Source organism: Dermacentor variabilis, chromosome 7 (assembly GCF_050947875.1).
Source record: "Dermacentor variabilis isolate Ectoservices chromosome 7, ASM5094787v1, whole genome shotgun sequence".
NCBI lineage: Eukaryota > Metazoa > Arthropoda > Arachnida > Ixodida > Ixodidae > Dermacentor > Dermacentor variabilis.
The window spans coordinates 26147178-26167772 of record NC_134574.1 but is presented as its reverse complement, the minus strand read 5'-3'; the positions used below and the strand labels follow the sequence as shown (position 1 = coordinate 26167772).

Below are 20595 nucleotides of genomic sequence, written 5' to 3'. Positions count from 1 at the left end.
TTTCTAATTAGGAGAAGCGAAACCTAATAGCTTTTGTAGAATAAGGCCTGCACCAAAGGTATACAACAGAATGTCTCCAGTCACATTGAAACTCAACTACCGTATCCCGTTTTGGCTGCCTAATCATTATTAGGCAGTCCAAACATGATTCCCTATTTCAGTTTTTAAGTATCAACGCTAGGTCACAAATGTTCATTGAACGTTCGTAGTTTCTTGTCTTAATTATTGTCATATTCTGTAGATCTCCCTCCTACTCAACGCTCTTCCGAGCCTATAGGGTAAATTGAATAAATTTAATAAATAAATAAATGAGGCGCTTAAAACTAATATGTTTTTAAATAAACCAAAAGCCCTCATTTAATCACGGTGAAACAGAGGGTAGAGGCTCCCTTTCATCGTGGTTCTGAAGCTGAGCACGGCACGCGGTTGCGTCACATGGTCACGTCGCCTTGTGATGCTCTAGGGCACGGGATAATTCATATTTCCTCCACGGGACACCTTCTACTTCCAGCGACCAAACAAGAGCAAAAGGTTTGATTTATTTGGAACCACCTCAGGACTGCGCGGAAAGCCCGGAAAGCAGCAACTTCAAGCTATACCAAGCGATGTACGTGAGGAAGCCGGGGAGAACAATGCCACGTCTTCTGCCTCTCTGAAGTGCACTCAAAAAAATTCAGTGCAGCCGTAGGGAAGTTCAAAAAAGCTTCATCCCGTTGCTCAATTCCAATATGATCACATGCGACATTCAACACCATAGTGCAGAAAACTGCCGCTGGAAAGTTCTGTTGCTGCGCTTCACATACATTTGAAAGACTGAACCTTGGAGCTTTTCGAGAAGACCTCGTACATGACCGTCAGGTAGTTGGGGTAACAGAAAAGTGGATATCGCGCCAGGCTGCAGTTCAATAGAACACTCACTTTTCGAAGGCTGTTGAGCTCGTCCGCTGGCCACAAGCCAAGCCACGCAAGGAAATCCCATCTGTGAGCTAATTTGCGCCCGGCGACCAAACAATTTGCTGCGCTTCGAAACGGGAAAAAGGCGACACTGGTTCAAACGGTGCAGCAGAGCCATCTTCATCCTCCGGTAAGAACAGAGTATCAGAAACGCCCACGTATTTTCTGCTTAGCAAAGCACACCTGGAATTCGGCAGGATTGCCTCAAAAAGCGTTCATATGCTTCGGTGTACATGTCGCGGCGGTTTAATTGTCTGAAAAACTAGCAAGCGACCGCAGACCTATGATTCCACGAGGCAGTCGAATCGTCCAATGATTGAACTTTAGACTCAAGTCTTCCTTCAACGTACGCCAGTGGACTTCAAGATCAGGAATTCTACCCACGAAATACGCCCTCCTAAGCTACCATTGAGGAGGCTCAAGAACAAGCTTACGACGTTAATTTTATAACATGCATTTTTTTATCAATCTGAAAAGCTCCAAGAGCTAACCTCGCCTTTTGGGCTGTTATACTACAAACGATTCCTCCAATAGCACTGCTAGACTCGCCTCCCTAGATAACGGTCTAGCGTTAAACGTTGCCAGGTTCAGATTCGAATGGCGGCCTGTCCGGATCCAGAGATTCTTAGCACCCACTACTGCGTCACAGGTCTGACCGCCGCCTTGGTCAGTTGCTTCGAAGCTGCTGGAGACTGAGGGCCGGGGTTTGAGTGTTGTAATCATATAGGAGGTTGTGGCCAAGTGCTTCACCAAGGTGGCCAATCCTGTTCCAGGCATTAAATGGGATATAATAGGGCTCAGCCAAGTTAGGAGGACAAAGGAGGCATGTTCAGTTCTAAAAAGCGGGCACGTCCCTCGCTACCAGGGCTTAGCGGAGAGAGGAGAACTAGGAGTGGATGCCTGATTAATAAGGTTATAGCTGGTAGCATACAGGAATTCTAGAACAATAACGAGAGGGTGGCAGGTCTTGTTGTGAAACTTAATAAGAGGTACAAATTGAAGGTCGTACAGGTCCACGCGCCTACGTTCAGTCACGATGACCAGCAAGTCGAAAGCTTCTATGAAGACGTGGAATCGGCGAGGGGTAAAGTCAAAACAAAATGCACTATATTGACGGGCGACTTCAATGCCAGGGTAGGCAAGAAGCAGGCTGGAGACAAGTCAGTGCGTGAATATGGCATAGGTTCTAGGAATACCAGGGGAGCGTTATTAGTAGAGTTTGCAGAACGGAATAATATGCGGAGAATAAATACATTCGCCCGGAAGCGAGATAGCCGAAATTGGACGTGGAGGAGCCCGAATGGCGAGACAAGAAATGAAATAGACTTCATACTCTGCGCTATCCCTGGCATCATACAAAATGTGGATGTGCTCGGCAAGGTGCGTTGCAGTGACCATAGGATGGTAAGATCTCGAATTAGCCTATACTTTAGGAGGGAACGGAGGAAACTGGTACATAAGAAGCCAATCAGTGAGTTAGCGGTAAGAGCGAAAATATAGGAACTCTTGATAGAGCTAAAGAACAGGCATTCGGCTTTAACTCAGGAAGAGGACCTTAGCGTTGAAGCAATGAACGACAATCTTATGGGCATCATTAAGGAGTGTGCAAAAGAGGTCAGCGGTAACTTCATTAGACAGGATACCAGTAAGCTATCGCAGGAGACGAAAGATCTGATTAATAAACGCCAATGTGCGAAAGCCTCTGACCCTACAGCTAGAGTAGAAATCGCAGAACATGCCAAGATAATCAACAAGTGTAAGATAGCTGACATAACAAAACATAACATGGATAGAATTGAGCATGTTCTCAGGAACAGAGGAAACCTAAAAGCAGTGAAGAAACCAGGAATAGGCAAAAATCAGATGTATGCGTTAAGAGACAAAGCCGGCAATATCATTGCTAATATGGATGAGATAGTTCAAGTGGCTTAGGAGCTCTATTGAGATTTGTACAGTACCAGTGGTACCCACGATGATAATGGAAGAGAGAATAATCTAGAGCATGGGCATGGGCATTACAGGTATAGAGCAGGGAAGATAACCGATCGTCATTAAAGTTTACAGATGGGATTCCAAGAGAAGGGAAGCGTAGCAGGGGGCGGCAGAAAGTTAGGTGGACGGATGAGATTAAGAAGTTTGCAGGGTCAACATGGCCGCAATTAGCATATGACCGGGGTAGTTGGAGAAGTATGGGAGAGGCCTTTGCCCTGCAATGGGCGTGGCCAGGCTGCTGCTGATGATGATGGTGAGAGAACTGAATATCTGCGATAAAAGAAAGATGCAAGGGAGTGCTTGATTGTAGATTGAGGATAGTGCATACCTACGTCAATCACTCTTACCAACTGACTAGAAGGGATACTGTGACATGTAGTAGGTGTCGCAACAGCCTCACAATTATCCATGTTCTTTAGTGCCCTCACATAGAAGCAAACATAGAAAAGCATTTTCCTTCCCTGAATCGTGAGCACATACCTCTCCACCTCACATTTTTTTCTGTGCAATGAACTGCTTTTTATACTACTGCGATAGAAATTATGTGGATACTCCAGACGCATTTGCCGTGGCCATCGGAGTCGCTGTGATGTTCCGTATAAAGTCCAAGGGCGATAACACCGTCGCCACGGGTCGTAGACTGTATGTGTGAGTGATAGCAGGCGAGGAAAGCCGACGATCACGGTTCAATCTCACGCGCCATATATGGAGAAAAGCGAGGAGGCAGCGAACGAGGGAGGGGAGGGCGCAGCTTCGACTCCGCCAACAAGTAAGTGCGTAGTTTGCACGGCATCGCGCGGTCCAACGTTCCGTATCTTGAAAGGGATCTGCAGGCGGCTCATGCTTTTGTGTGTGCTCTCTTCTAGCCGGTCTTGCGTTGAAGCGATAGACGGCACGAAGGTCACTTAGTTTGCTGCTGCTACTGCGCTTACTCGCACCAGCGCTTTGACAGCGGCTGTGATGTGTTCACATGTTTATTTGTGCACGTTGACACCATGCTTGTTAATTCAGTTAGTAAGCGAATGTTTCCATGTATGTGCGGCCGATAACACTATTATCTTTACTTCTTACAGCTGTCTACTAATTTGCTTTCGCAATCAGTGCGTTACCTGTCGCACGAAACTGCAACTTTATTTAACACGGTCTAAAACGTTTTAACCGAAACCGACGCCTTTAAGCTCACTTGGACATGTTATCTCAGCAGAACTGCTTGCAGCAGCAATTCAAGCATATTTTTAGAGCCCGTGCCTGCCAGCCCTTTCGCCCAAGAGCTCTATGAGTTATTAGTGCTACCCTCACCTATACGGTAAACTAATGATTCTTCAGACCGAAACATTTACGATTCTAGCGCATATCGCTAATAATTGTCATTATTATTGCGAAAGCAATACTGCTCGCACTTTCGGCAAATCGGTGGTCGTGGCGCCTCCTTACACAGCTGCGCGTCTCGTGACCGTGCGACGTCACGCCAGACCGAGAGACGGGGCCCCAGCTCACGGCATCGATGGTGGAGGCGAAGCCTTGCGCGCCGCTGCTGCGGCGCTACCCAGAGAGGGCGCTCGCTGGTGTGATGTCACGCCATACCGAAAGACGGGGCCCCAACTCGTGGCATCGGTGGTGGAGGCGAAGCCTTGCGCGCCGCTGCTGCGGCGCTACCCAGAGAGGGCGCTCGCTGGTGTGACGTCACGCCGTACCGAGAGAAGGGGCCCCAGCTCGCGGACTTGATGGTGGAGGCGAAGCCTTGCGCGCCTCCACTATCCATGTATAGCCTCCACCAAAACAATGTATAGCCACAAGTTTAACAAAGGGCAACCATGTCCACACCATCAGCCGAACCAAGGCGCAGCCAAGGGTATTGCTTTCGCAATCTTCCAGGCTTAACCAAGCTAAGCCTTCAGCCAATTTTTTTAATTATATTTATATTGACACGTGGTGGTGACGTTGAAGAACACAGTAGCAATACGGTGAAAGACAGAACTTTTATTGGGCGCACCTGTGCCCACAAAAACAGGCTACACTTATAGCACAACGATAGCGGCGAACACGGTCGGCGATCGTCGAAAATGAGATCAGCGGGTCAAGCGCGTCCGCTTTTACACATCAGTCGTCGAATGTTCCAGAGTAATCGCTGGGACCCGCGTGCCTTCCACAAATTTCTACATTATTCGCGTCGCGCACAGATGCGATCAGATTACACAAGATTCGGTCACAGACAGGGGATGAAAGCATCGATAACATGGCAGAAAGTTCCGATACATGCAGGAGCGTCCTGCGCTGTACGATAACATTTGTTAGGCGGTGAAACGTGTCACCCGATAAAGACAAACAAGTACACGTGTCCCTACCCCTTTCTTAAAAAGCATCGACCCGATGCTGCAAACAAACTAAAGTAATAAAGAAAAGCACTCGTAGCAAAGAAAACAACAAAGTAAGGAAAGTTCGTCAGCGTCCATAAAAGGGTTTAAGACGCACCACGTGGACCACTTCAGATCGTGCGCGGCGCCGCTGTGAATGCGAAATGCCGTATGGCACGACCTCATAGTCCACTGCGCCAATACGTCGAATGACCTCGTAGGGTCCGAAGTAGCGTCGCAATAATTCGGCTTATCGTCGGCTTATCGGGGTCCAAACCCAAGCACGGTCGCCGGGCTGGTACTCGACGAAGCATCGTCGGAGGTTGTAGTGTCGGCTGTCGGTACGCTGCTGGTTCTTGATCCGTAGGCGGGTGAGCTGTCGGGCTTCTTCGACGCGCTGGAGATAGGTAGCGACGTCAAGATTATCTTCGTCAGTGACGTGCGGCAGCATGGCGTCGAGCGTCATCGTCGGGTTCCGGCCGTAAACCAGCTCAAACGGGTTGATTTGTGTTGTTTCTTGCACCACCGTGTTGTAAGCGAATGTTACGTACTGCGGGACAGCATCCCATGTCTTGTGTTCGACGTCGACGTACATTGCTAGCATGTCGGCGATGGTCTTGTTCAGGCGCTCCGCGAGACCATTCGTCTGCGGGTGGCAGGCGGTTGTCCTCCTGTGGCTTGTCTGGCTGTATTGCAGAATGGCTTGGGTGAGCTCTGCTGTAAAAGCCGTTCCTTTGTCGGTCATGGGATCTTCTGGAGCGCCGTGTCCCAGGAGGATGTTCTCAACGAAAAATTTCGCCACTTCGGCTGCGCTGCCTTTCGGTAGAGCTTTAGTTTCAGCGAAGCAGGTGAGATAGTCCGTCGCCACGGCGATCCACTTATTTCCGGAAGTTGATGTCGAAAACGGTCCCAGCAAGTCCACCCCGATCTGCTGAAAAGGTCGGTAAGGAGGCTTGATCGGCTGTAGTAATCCCGCTGGCCTTGTCGGTGGTGTCTTGCGTCGCTCACAGTCTCGACATGTCTTGACGTAACGGGCGACATCGGTGGTTAGGCGCGGCCTGTAATACCTTTCGTGGATCCTCGATAGCTTCCGGGAGAAACCGAGGTTCCCAGCGGTCGGATCGTCACGTAGGGCGTGCAGTACTTCTGGAAGCAGCGCCGACGGAACAATAAGAAGGTAGTTGGCGCGTCACGAGTAGGTTGTTTTGAAGCGTGAACGAAGACAATCCGCGCTTAAGTGCCCTAGGGACAACGTCGGTGTGCCCTTCCAAATAATCGACGCGGCCTTTTAGCTCCAGGTCTGCTCGTTGCTGTTCAGCGAAGTCTTCCGCGCTTATTATTTCAAGGAACGCGTCGTCATCCTCGTCATCTTGCGGCGGTGGGTCAATGGGGGCGCGCGATAGGCAATCGGCATCTGAGTGTTTTCGTCCGGCTTTGTAGGTTACAGTGATATCGTATTCTTGTAGTCTGAGGCTCCACCGCGCCAGCCGTCCTGAAGGGTCCGTTAAGTTAGACACAGCGCGTGATGGTCGCTGACGATTTTCAATGGCCTGCCATAGAGGTAAGGGCGGAATTTTGCTATAGCCCAAATGACGGCGAGGCATTCCTTTTCAATCGCGGAATAATTGCCTTCCGCTTTTGACAGCGACCGGCTAGCATAAGATACCACCCGCTCAAGTCTGTCTTTCCTCTGGACTAGGACGGCACCTAGGCCTAGGCTACTGGCGTCAGTGTGGATTTCGGTATCGGCGTCCTTGTAGAAGTGTGCACGTACCGGCGGCGACTCCATGCATCGTTTGAGCTCTTGAAATTCATTGGCCGGCGGCGTTTCCCACTTGAACTCGACATCACATTTGGTTACATGTGTTAGCGGCTTCGCGATGCGTGAAAAGTCCTTGACAAAGCGCTGTAGTAGGCACACATGCCAAGGAATCTACGCACTGCCTTCTTGTCAACGGGCTGCGGGAACTTTGCGATAGCAGCTGTCTTCTGCGGGTCCGGGCGGGCTCCAGATTTGCTGGTGACGTGGCCTAAAAAAAGAAGCTCGTCTTAAGCGAAGTGGTACTTTTCCGGCTTCAGAGTAAGCCCTGATGACCTGATGGCCTCTAGTACTGTTGCAAGCCACCTAAGGTGATTGTCGAAATTTCCGGCGAAGACGACGACGTCATCCAAGTATACGAGACAGGTCTGTCACTTCAGTCCTGCTAAAACCGTGTCGATCACGCGCTGGAACATTGCAGGCGCCGAGTACTGTCCGAATGGCATAACCTCGAAATCCTAGAGGCCGGCTGGCGTGATGAAGGCGGTCTTTTCGCCATCTCTTTCGTCGACTTCTCTTTGCCAATAGCCAGACTTGAGGTCCAACGATGAGAAGTATTTAGGGTTGCAGAGCCCATCCAATGCCTCGTCTATTCGTGGGAGCGGGTATAAGTCCTTCTTCGTGATCTTATTCAGACGACAATAATCGACGCAGAAATGTAGGGTTCCGTCAATTTTCTTCACCGAGACTACAGGAGATGCCCACGGGCTTTTTGACGGCTGGATGATGCCGTTGCGCAGCATTTCGTCGACTTGTGTGCCTTATAGCCTCACGTTCTCGTGTAGAAACTCGATAAGGGCTCTGGCGGAGTGGTCGAGCAGACTCTTCGGTTATTATGCCATGCTTTGCGACTGGCGTTTGTCGAACCATTGGTGACGTAGAAAAGCACTCTTTGTATCGTCGAAGCAAACTTCTGAGCTGTTGTGGCGTAATCATGGGGAGACTTGGATTTATGTCGAAGTCTGCTTCGGGAATTACGGTCGTCGGGGGGTACACGCGGCAGAATCCGAGAGGACACACGGACTGCTGGTTTCCAGAATTTCCTCTATGTATGCGATCGTCGTGCTCTTGTTGATGTGCTTGAACTCCTGGCTGAAGTTTGTTAGCACCACTTTCGTGTTTCCTCCGTGCAGTCGAGCGATTCTTCTTGCCACGCAAATTTCGCGAACGAGCAGTAGACGTTGGTCGTCTTCGATGACGCCTTCTACGTCAGCAGGTGTTTCGGTGCTGACAGAAATAGCAATGCTCGAGCGAGGCGGGATGCTCACTTGATCTTCGAGCACACTCAAGGCGCAGTGACTAGGAAGGCTCTCCGGCGGTATCGCTTGATCTTCCGACAGCGTTATTGACTTCGACTTCAGGTCGATGATTGCACCGTGTTGGTTCAGGCAGTCCATGCCGAGAATGACGTCTTGTGAACACTGTTGGAGGATAACGAAGGTGGCAGGGTAAGTCCGGTCATGAATAGTAATTCTTGCCATGCACATTCCAGTCGGCGTTATAAGGTGTCCTCCAGCGGTCCGAATTTGAGGGCCCTCCCATGTAGTCTTAACTTTCTTCAACTGGGCGGCAATGTGTCCAGTCACTACGGAGTAATCAGTCCCTGTGTCCACTAAGGCGGTAATTGAGTGGCCGTCGAGAAGCACGTCGAGGTCGGTGGTTCTTTGTCTGGCGTTGCAGTTAGATCTTGGCGTCGGATCACGGCTGCTTCGTGTTGAACTGAAGTTGGAACGTCGCGTCGTCAGATCGTCTTTCGTCGGTGTAGTCTTGGCTTCCTGACTTCGTCTGGATGGCGGCGTGTCGTTATTATGTCGTCGAGATGGTCTCTTCGTCATCTTCGTCGGCAGCGAAGGATCTTCGTCAGTTTGACGGACAGCAACCGCACCTCTATCGGTTGCTGCTTTTAGTTTTCCGGATATGGGCTCGCAGAGCGGCCCCGGGCTGGGCTGGTGTATGGTTGGCGCTGCGGCGACAGGTAGCGGCCTGGTGACGGCGAACGGGACGGTCGTCGAGGGCTCCACTGAGTGGCGGCGAGGTAGTCGGCGATATCGCGAGGTCGTTCGCCAATCTGTGGTCGCCGCGCGTTAACGGCGAACCCTCGGAGTACCATCTCCCGGTATGGGCATTGGCGGTAGATGTGCGCGGCTCCTCCGCAGTTATAGCAAAGCGGACGGTGGTCGGGGGCGCGTCAAACGTCAGTCTTCCTTGGAATGCCGCGTGGGGTGACGGGTTGGCGTGCTGGCGGCGGGGCTGGTGGTGGACGACGTAACTGTGTCGTCAGTGGGCCCTGCCGTGGGCGCGGAGGGGGAACGTGATGGCGGGCTACAGCGACGTATCTCATCGCTTGTGGCTGAAGTTGCGGCGATTCAGGGGCTCCTCCGAGTTGTTGTTGGAGCTGTTCACGTACGGCGTCGGCAATCGAAGCCACTTGAGGCTGTGATGATATGAACAGATCCTGTAGCTCCTCCCGCACGACCGCTCGGATAGTCTCGCAAAGGTCTTCTGTGGCCAGTGACTGAACACCGGCGTAGTTTGTCGAGTTCATGCGGCGGTCCAATTGCCGGTTTCGCATGTCGAGTGTCTTCTCGATGCTGGTGGCCTCGCGAAGAAACTCCTCGACCGTCTTCGGTGGGCTTCGCACCATTCCGGCAAAAAGTTCCTCCTTCACACCACGCATGAGTAGGCGGACTTTCTTCTCCTCGGGCATTTCAGGGTCGGCATGGTCGAATAGACGGTTCATTTCTTCCGTGAAGATCGCGGTTGTCTCATTAGGTAACTGCACCCGGGTTCCTAATAGCGCTTGGACTCGTTCTCGCCGTACGAGGCTTGCGAATGTCTGCAGGAAGCCGCTTCGGAACAGCTCCTAGGTCATTAACGTGGCTTCTCGGTTCTCGAACCACGTCCTGGCAGCGTCTTCCAATGCGAAGAAGACATGTCGCAGTTTGCCGTCGCTGTTCCAGTTGTTAAAAGCAGCGACCCTCTCGTATGTCTCAAGCCAGCTTTCCGGGTCCTCGAACGTTGAACCGCGGAAGGCCGGAGGCTCCCTGGGCTGCTGCAGAACGATGGGGGACGCTGGTGCTGCCATTGGGGTGGACTTGGTGGCAATCTTCCTGGTCATCCCAGGCAAAAGTCCGTGCTCCAAAGGAAGTTGTTGAAGACGGCGGCTTGCTCGATGGTCCGGGACTATGTTGGTGTTCTCTTTGCGGTCCGGACTTGGATCACGGCTTGTCGGGGGCGTCCGGTACACGAACGAAAAGCACCTCCACCAGATGTCACATGGTGGTGACGTTGAAGAACACAGTAGCAATACTGTGAAAGACAAAACTAACTTTTATTCGGCGAACATGTGCCCACAAAAACAGGCTACACTTATAGCACAACGATAGCGGCGAACACGGTTGGCGATCGTCGAAAATGTGATCAGCGGGTGAAGCGCGTGCGCTTTTATACATCAGTCGTCGAATGTTCCAGAGTAATCGCTGGGACCCAAGTGCCTTCTACAAAGTTCTACGTTATTCGCGTCGCGCACAGATGCGATCAGATTACACAAGGTTCGGTCACAGATAGCGGATGGAAGCATCGATAACATTCCAGAAACTTCCGATACATGCAGGCGCGTCCTGCGCTGTACGATAACATTTGTTAGGCGGTGAAACGTGTCGCCCGATAAAGACAAACAAGTGCATGTGTCGATATCCTAAGCGATCTACAGCGATTGCTTTTAGGCGCCTTTACAGCTATTTTGCGTCGTTTGTTGCCATTATTAATTCATAAGACTATGTGTTGGCCGCTCTTTGGCCAAAATTGACTGTCGCACCGTTAAAGAGGCTGGCAATTGGCCAGAATCTGTTGTGATATGTTAATCAAAATGAAATGACCGTAGTTTGCCGCGATATAATCCAGCACGCTGTCTGCGATATTAGCAGAAACGATAACTTTAAATTGGGCAAGAATGTCTTAAAATCGGTAAGTCGCATGGCCTGCCGGTGAAGTCTTAGTAATTTGAATGTAGTACATGAGACTGCTATACGTAAGTAGACTTAACAAACAGGGCATACTTATTGCTTAAAATTGCAATTCATATATTATTCAGCCTTGGCGCTTTATTCTATGCGTATCACGTAGCAAAAAAACATCACCGACGATTACGATCCACCCTAATGAGAAATTTGAGCCCATCTCTATAGTGTTTTAATTTCGCGATATATTGGCTGGCACGCTGCAAATGGAGCGAACTTTGGCCCGACAGCCTCGCTAATCTGGAGATCGCGAGAGTCAGCCCGTAAGTGACGTGTGGGCACGGTGCACAGCAGCAGTCACCAACAGACAGTTCAGACGACGGGCACTACTCTGGCGCCACCTCGTAATCCTCGTAATCCATTCTCACCACGCTACGCTTTTCTTCTCACCCTTTTGCCATACCCTCCTCCTTCACTTTCCGCCTAATGGTTCCGCTGCACCCTCCTCCTCCGCTTTCGTCCTCGCGTATTTCATGCCGACCTGCGCTCCGCTTTCGGTCTTTTATCCTTCGCTATGCTCATTCTCTCGGTTACGCCGGCCCTGATGCTGGCCACAGGAACGGGCGCCTAAGAGCTGCGCTCTGAAAACACAGTACGTGAAAACCGTCAATTAACGTGCAGTCTTCTTTACCTGTCGTACCGGAACAACCACTACACAACTTACGAAGTTGACAGGCCCATCCGAACGCTTTCTGCTTGCTTACCCTTCTTTCAGATCCACACCCTCGCTATCGCTGGGGCTGAGACGCGGTCGCCAAGCCAGCACGGATCCACTTCCGCTCCTCAAAGCTTTCGCCCTATCAACGGCCCCAACTGCCCCTATAGGACTCCAAAATTGTGCTAAGAAAACATATAAAAATACCCACCTTCCAGTGAGACGAAGTTTTTATCCTTTCGGTGCAGATTTTGCAAGAAGTTTCCCAGGTTTCCGGCCGCCGGCCGCTAAGCTTACTGCTTGGCTCGACGCCACCTCGACACCACCGACGCCACGCGCATTCGTGGGCTTCTGAATCATGGAAATCGAGCAAGCAGCGGCGTCCGCTTCCACACTCGGCCAGTGGTGCACCGTTGCAACAACGCCGTGCCCTTGCAACAAGCCACCACGGTGATTTTTAAAATCGCGGCACGCCTGAACCTTACCCCGATAGACGTCGGTAGCCTCGGTAACGATGTCCGCTCGGCTGCAGGACTCAACACAATGGAACGCAGCGACACATACTTCAAAATTCGCACCACGCAAAACCTGATGGCCGTCGACACCTATCGTCTATCTGCTGCGACAAGCTAGCGGAACTAAAGAGCATCACCATCAAAGATGCGTCTTACGAGACAAACACCTACGTGGCTGCTGATCCTATCAACGGACAAAACGGACAAAACGGACAAAAAAATACCTTCCTCGCTCTCCGACGAAGACCTGCAGAGTATTGTGAAAGCAGAACAAGCAAAAACACTTTACTACCCGCCGAATAAGCTCGTCCAGTGCCGTGCTCTTGACGGTGGAAGACCCACGTTTACCCAGATTTGCCCTTATTATTCGCGTTGTTCAGTGTCTCCACCCATTTCGACGCAAAAGTTCACTGCACTCCCATTGCTTCACGTTCGATCACGCCACCGACGTATGCCCAAATCGTTTAACGCGTTGTATATGCCACCATTGCAGTAGAACATTTGTTGGTCCGGAAAGCATTCCTCACCCTTGGACTGCTTCCCCTACTGCTCTAAATCTGGAGGTGAAGATTCGCCAACTTTGAAAGACTGTCCAGCAAGAAAAGAAGCGGACCGTGCGGCGCGTTCGCGGGCTTCCAAGCACTGTGGCCGATAGATACACAACAAGAAGGCCTTTCAGTATACGACTGATTTCCCTGCATCGTCACATGGGACACACTGTCCCCCTCAACAGGACTGAAGAGTCACCATAAACAGAAAGACGCCAGACACTTCCACTGCCACTTCGCCAGAACTTCGCAAGGACAGTCGCTGCCGCAGTCGGAGTCACAGTACTAGCCAAACCAGCAGAAGAAATTATTTGAATAGAAGCCCGCGATTTACGGCCGCCAAATGATCTACCACTCCGGGGCTAAAACGTCCCACAAATAACAGCCAGCTAGCCTCTGAGGTCGGTGAGCCAGTCCGTCCAAACCCACCTACTAACTCCTCACAAACCTCACTTAACACTTCACAGGCTACGCGTTCTATTTTATGGATTCCAGTTCTTGATCACTCGTAGTCCGAAGCTCTTCATCGCCCTACAACACAATCTACAACACCAACGCATATGTCTGGCCAAACAAGCATGCAACGCTTTTGTCGAGCTGTCCAGGTTCTAATGGCTAAACAAGACAGCCTCGCGAACGAGGTTACTGCATTTCAGCACGATAGAGGCTGAAATGCAGTATCCAAAACAAAAGCTCGCACGCACTATGTCGTGGTTCAACGGCTAGTAGCAAACGCACAAATATTCGCTTGTGCACTGACATCCGCGCAGTCCAAGTTTGATGAGTCCTCCGGCTTTGCCGATCTATAACAAGGCCAGCACTATTCAACCTCTAGCAATATGGCAATGGAATAGCAGAAGCCTTCGAATGAAGAAGGCTTTCTTGCAACAATTCATCCGCCGAGAAACGCAAAACCCAGATATCCTTTTAATTCAAGAAGCTTGCGGACTTACACCATTATCGTAATATTAACATTTTTTCCCAGAAAGTATTGCTAAACGAGACAAAAGAGGTCCACAGGATATGGCCATCCCAATTAGCACTGTCACATACGTGGCCAAACACAACCTGCTATACAAATCGATAATGATTCTGTTACAATGTTATTGGATGGATGGCTTTTCAACACATCTGACGAACGCATTACAATTTGAGGACAAGCGCAGATTCAAAGGCTTCAACCATCCCCACAAAAGCACAAACTGCTCGATCACCAAGCATATCACACAGGCGCTCTAACCCCTCTTCCACCACTGTATTCACCACCATGAGACTCACTGCCCAGATTCACAGTCCTACCTATACCACAACATATGCAGTCACCGAAACACGAAGCTCACCGCTCCCAGATAGCCAAACCAGTAAATAGGGAAAACCCTCTACGTATTACTATACGGGTGCTAGTCACTTGGAGGGTAGATATCTGACTGCAGTGATTGTCCCTGGCTACGAGCCTGTAAACGCACACATAGGAGTCCCGGGCTCATCCGAAGCACGCAGGGTGCTGCTCGGAGCAGTCACCCTGCCTCCTCATTCTACTCAACGCATCTTTACTCGCACCGACAACCAAGATGCATGCCGCAGGTTTAGCGACAATTGGCTACCTGGGTATATACGCCGTATATTTCAATGTCACTTGTACGTACACCCTTCCCTCTGTGTTAGCTTGCAGTAGATACTTGGGCATCAAGGGATGGGGGAGCAAGAAGCTCCCGAGCTCATGAGCTCACCCGTGTAGTTAGTTTTCAGGTTCCTCCGTCGTTATGGCCACCCGAATTTATTTATACCAAGGGAACACAGGAAGTCTTTGCACAAGGTGCGCAAATCACTTCTAAAAAACTTCGCACCAGTGCCGTTGCCCTTATCGCTCATCCTGCTGACCCCTCGAGAGAGTACAATGCTATTCTCTGAAGACTCCAAAGAAAATAATGACTCCTTTTTTGCGCCACTATATTCCGGGCCTGCCCGGGCGACGAAAATGCCCGAACTGCATGGAATATTCATCTCTACAGCATTGTCTATGGCATTGCGCTCAAATTCAACCCAACCTGTAATCAGCCCTCTCCACCATTCCCAGTAACATCAAGCCAAAGTCACGGACGGACTGGCTCACTCCATACAACTAACATTCTACTGCCTTTGCTTATCCAGCACGTGAGAGACGTGTCGGGTGAGGACTGGTAGGTGATCGACCTTGAGGGGAGCGCCGAACGTTGGCCTAAACATAAAAGTTTTTCGGAATAAAAGCTATTTCGGATCCAAGGCGCAGTTTTTAGTACGAGTTGATCGCCATGGGCTTTCGATTCAGAAAGTGAACTGAGCAGACCCAAAATAAAGATGCTGAAAGGTCTTAAGCGGCACTGTTATGCTTTTATCAAAAACCCGCAGCGCATGGAAGCAAGACGCACACTATCGCGCAGTTAACGACAACAAAGTGAATAGCCACGCAAGCAACCTTGCTGGGCATGAAGTATTTCCAATTTAAAGCCACTATCATATAGTGTCATTTCTCAGACCCTGCACAAACCTTGCGTGAACAGCGAATGCACTCCACACAACCACAAACTTCGAACGTCGACTGCAGGGCTCGTGCTTGAGCAGCTTCCTAGTTCGCTTGCTTTTTGTGTAGCCAAGGACGGAATAGAGCTGCTCAGGGAATTACCTTTGTACATCTCACTCAGAAGATAAGAACACGTCTAAAGCAAACACCTGAGCAGATCCTACAACACGTCTAAAAGCACAATATGTGAACACACAGCAAGTGCAGCCATTTTCTCCTGTCCACTGCATTCCTCACCAGAAGGCGTAATTTGGTGCCGAGAGTAACGACGCAGCTAACACTCGCGCAAACGAGGCCTACGAAGTCTACGAGGCCTATGTGCTATGAGAACTATATTGGGGATATATCCTATGTGCTGCCATCTTGTACGCGAGCCACTATCTGTGTAACTCATAATGATATCTATTCAAAGCGGTGCAAGATAGTTTTACTTGACGGCGCTTGGTTGGTTCCTTTACATATGATGATATGGCAGCGCATGACTTCTATAGAACACTTCGAAATGTGCTTATATGTCTCCACAACCCCCCTCCTCGCTCCTTGCTCCTGGTTACAATACTACCTATGGCTTATAGCATCCGTATAAGGTTTATTTGTGATGATGTCAGCGTCAGAAATGCTTAGATTATAGGCGGCAATATTTTTCAAGTGCTACGAGAAATATCTTGCACTAAATAATAAAAATGCATAACCCATTTTACAGCGTGAAAAGGTGTATAGCTGGTGCATCTTAACCTGATAAAAGTAGAAAATTCGTTCGTTTAACGTATTGCATGCGTCCTGCGCCAATACAGACTACCACTCATATAATTACAACCCAATGTAGGCACTGTAAATCCGCAGGTGAGCTTATTGTCGTGATTATTGTTCTGCTATGAAGGTATCCATATTATAAAGATAACTTTTAATAAAGTTGCAAACAGTGAATTAGGCCACCGTAAGACCACTAAGTGGTTGTCCCGTCTTTGTACCTTCCATTTTTGATATGCACAGCAAGTACTGCTTGATCGTACTGCGGCTCCACACAAGGTTAAAGAGAAAGTGTAAAATACAACAAAGTAAAGGAGTGATGAAGGAGTACGCGTAACGATGATGAAATAATACAATTACCTAAGCACCAGCTTTCGTATACAAAATTTTGTCACTGTCCTGGCAATTGCAGGGAAATACACATTGTAACAACAGCAATGATTGAGAAGGAGAACCGACGCGACAAGTTTTTGTTAGTCACAAGCACATAAAGCAATATGACACAAGCTAGCAGTATTTGTACAGCACTTATACGAACACACCACTGTATCGAAGCTGTACTGTCATAGCACATGATCAAGCACGAAATAAACTGACAATATACATAAATTATCTATAAATATCTGAACATGAAATAGTGCAGCCCATAATAACAAAATATAGACATCAGATCAACACCTGTGAACTGGCCATCGACAATGGCCACACATGAATAGCATGACCCTACTTTTGCTACACGTAGGCATATTCTAACGTCTTTCTGGGCACATAGAACTTCCTCAGAAAGTAGCTGCCAGCCTAGAGGAGATAGAGAGCTGGAAGTGTGCTCCGCTAAGTCGCATAGTGCAGGCGGAGGCAGATTACATGGCGGATCTTTTCAAAAGTAGAGCACACGCCGCAGTTAGGACTAACATCTTGAGGTATTTTTTTCATGTTTTGTTGTGTACGTGTCAATATGATACATCAAGTCCTCGCCGTAGCAGTGTCTCTTGGCCTCGTCGAATCCTACAAAGAAGGCGACATCCTAAACAATGTTCAAAATTAAAGTCACCGTACGCTATCTTTATTTATTTTATTTGCAATACTGCTAGTCTCAGTAAGACCAAAGCAGGGGGGCACAGTCTTACAAAAAGAAACAAACAGGTCATTATACATGGCACAGTAAAAGAAAGAAAGAAAAGAGAAAAAGCTTCATTAACAACTGTAGAAATCACCAATGCCGATGTGAAGTACAATACTTTTGGTTGGTACAACAATATGGCCATAACAATATAACAGTATAGTTGGTATAACAATATAATAATATAGTATTACTAGAATTTATATAAAAATTAGCGAATAAATGACCCATGTAGGATTAGAGAAGCTATAAAGCTAACAGATAACCGCGCAGAAGCGGCCAGTTTGGGGGTTGAAGTGCAGACGTTCCACGCGCAGAAGTAAGTATTACAGTTTAATATATGTGGATGCGTTAAGTGCCGTCTTCTCTGTTGGCTGTGTCGAGTAGGTTGATAAATGATGATAGTGACGGAGTGGAAACTACGTCTGAGTGGAGGAGATTCCAACCTTTGATCGCACATGGGAAAAGTGAAAACTTAAGCGCGTCATTGCGAACACTTTACTGGTTTAGTGTAAATGGGTGGTTTTTTCGCGATAGACGTGATGTAGACAAAGTAATGTACTTAGCTCGGTGTATCTTATAACTGCCGTGCATTAGTTGGTAGATGAATTTTAAGCGGGCTTCTCTGGCCCTAACAGATAGTGTATTAAGACGTGCGTTAGCTAACAGGTTTGTTGGGGAGTCATAGGGCCTGTATTTGTTAAAAATGAACCTCACAGCTTTTCTTCGCACCTTTTCTAGTTTTTATATGTTAGTTGGTGTGTGCGGGAACCAGGCAATGTTAGCGTATTCTAAGATAGGGCGAACAAAAGTTGTATAGGCTAGTAGTCTGGTGTGCTTCGGCGTAAGGCCTAAACATCGTCTAAGAAAAAAAAGCTTGCGTAATGCGACTGAGGTAATATTATCAATCTGTAAGTACCATGAAAGGTCAGAAAATGTCAAACCTAGGTATTTGTGGTTATTTACATTATTAAGGCAAGTACCACCGAGGGCGTAAGTAAATTCCCAAGGCTTCTTTTTTGTTGTAGAGGACATGCATACAGATTTACTGGTGTTAATTGACATTTGCCATTCTTTACACCAATCGGACACCAAATCGAGTGCTCTGTTTAATAATAAGTGGTCTGCGTAACTGAAAATTTCTGTATAAATGATACAATCATCCGCGAAGAGCTTAATGTCACATTCAATGTTAGCAGCAATGTCGTTAATAAAGATCGAAAATAGCAACGGGCCCAGTACTGACCCTTGGGGAACACCAGAGGTGACAGCTACAGACCTGGAAGGGGTGCTATCTACAGTAACGTGCTGTGTTCGATGCGATAAGTTCTTTATCCATGCAGTAATATGACCGTCCCCGATCGTAGCCTCTAGTTTTGCAACTAATTTTACATGGCTTACACAATCAAATGCTTCACTGAAGTCGAGGAGGATCATGTCTGTCTGATTTCGGCTGTTCAGGTTGAGCGCAAGGTCATACACTACTTCGGTTAGTTGTGTGACCATTGAGAGGCCACTTCTAAAGCCGTGTTGTTGAGGTATTAATATACGTTCTTGCTCGAGAAATATAGTGGTGTGTTTGAAGATATGTTCCAATATTTTACAAGATGTGCTGATAAGTGAGATTGGCCTGTAGTTAGAAGGTTCGTTGCTGTCGCCAGATTTATGTATAAGAATCACCTTCACTTTTTTCCAGTCATCTGGTAGTGGACGCAAGTGATTTGCGGTATATAATGGCAAAGTATTGGCTACACCATTCTGCATACGCTTTTAAAAACTCATTCGGGATATTATCTGGCCCGTTAGCTTTCTCGATGTCGAGATTAAGCAATAGATTAAGAACTCCGGCGTTGGTAATGCTTAATGAATTGATACTTTTAGGTGGACGGGGTAGGGAGGGAATTAAGCCATTATCTGAAGTGAAAACCGAAAAGAAAAAGTTATTGAATGTGTTTGCTCGAGCCGTTTTCTCTTCTACAGACCGTTCAGGTCACACACCTGAACACGGGCGAAAGTATTTCCAAAACCTGTGTGGATTGTTGGTAATGAAGTCGGAGAATGTTATGCTGAAATAGTGATGCTTTGCATTTTTTAACTTTCCTCTGAAGTCAGCTAGAACGGAGGTCAGTTTGTCTTTCAGAGATTCATTCGGCCCTTTTCTTTTAATAGTATGTCTAAGTCTTTTTGACCTCAATCATGCATGCCATGACTTTTGGGGAACTAGATCACCTGTATTATGCAGTATTTTACTTCCGCTCCATGCGTGCGTAAATAGGTTACGCTACACGTTCGTTTGTCTAGGTGTACTGGAGAGTGCTGTATTTTATAAAGATGCTTTTATACCTTTCCAGGGAACCTTCTGGCATGCTGGTGAAAGAGTACGTATGTGTAACTAAATTTTTGTCATTGCCATTTATCCATCTAGTCCTGCAGAAATTGTAAATTTCTCATTTAAAGTACTCATAATAACGCGTAACTACGCCAGCGAAGTGCCTACAAAAAATCTGACATATCTTTCCAATAATAAATTGCTATATTAATATATATATATATATATATATATATATATATATATATATATATATATATATATATATATATATATATATGCTTAGGCCGCATACTAGGGGGAAACAATGTTTATGCGAATGATGCACGAATGCGATGGCGATAGCATTTCACCGTTATTGTCATGTCGACGTCATTATTATGACGTCTACATTATGTGGTTCGTGTTCCGTCAGTAGTGTCCCTGTGTAATGCATCACAGTGTTCGTGCCATCACAATTTTTTATTCCCAATTGTCGTCACGCCTTCGTAGTTGACGTGCAGCTGTCGTCAAACTGGCATAAGCGCAATGCTATCGTCATTATCATGCTGTTGTAATTTTAAAACGCCATTGTCACTATTGTCGTAGTCATGCATCGTTGCCGTCTCCATCGTCGTTTTCGGGCACGAAACTTCATTTGGGTGCAATTTACTACGAAAACACCTATCCCGTCGTAGTTTCGTCGTCTTGTCGTCATTATGTCCTTATCGTTTTCATCTACGCTTCATTGCCCGCACACTATAGTCGCCACCTTTCCGTAATCTTTGCGCCATTGTAGGCGTCATGGCGTTGTCGGTGGCGTCGACGTCTTTGTCATGCTACCGCCATTGTTATGCCGCTGTCATCGTTGTCGACGCGATACTTCGTAGTTGTCGCTGTCGTCGTTGTTGTGCCACCGTCTGCCCTGGCATTCGTCACGCCATTATGGTCGTCATGCTGTTCTTCTCGTCGTCGAATTCGTCTTGTTATGTCATCGCCGT

General features: G+C 48.1%; 1 protein-coding gene across 2 annotated transcripts in view; it reads left to right on the top strand.

Moving 5' to 3' along the window:
* LOC142588987 (uncharacterized) overlaps positions 1–20595 on the top strand; it is a 185643-nt gene that overhangs the window by 60771 nt on the left and 104277 nt on the right. For both annotated transcript variants that reach the window (XM_075700781.1, XM_075700780.1), the window contains exon 6: positions 19638–19664. In XM_075700781.1, coding sequence (XP_075556896.1) covers positions 19638–19664 — 27 coding nt within the window. The remainder of the gene's footprint in view (positions 1–19637; positions 19665–20595) is intronic.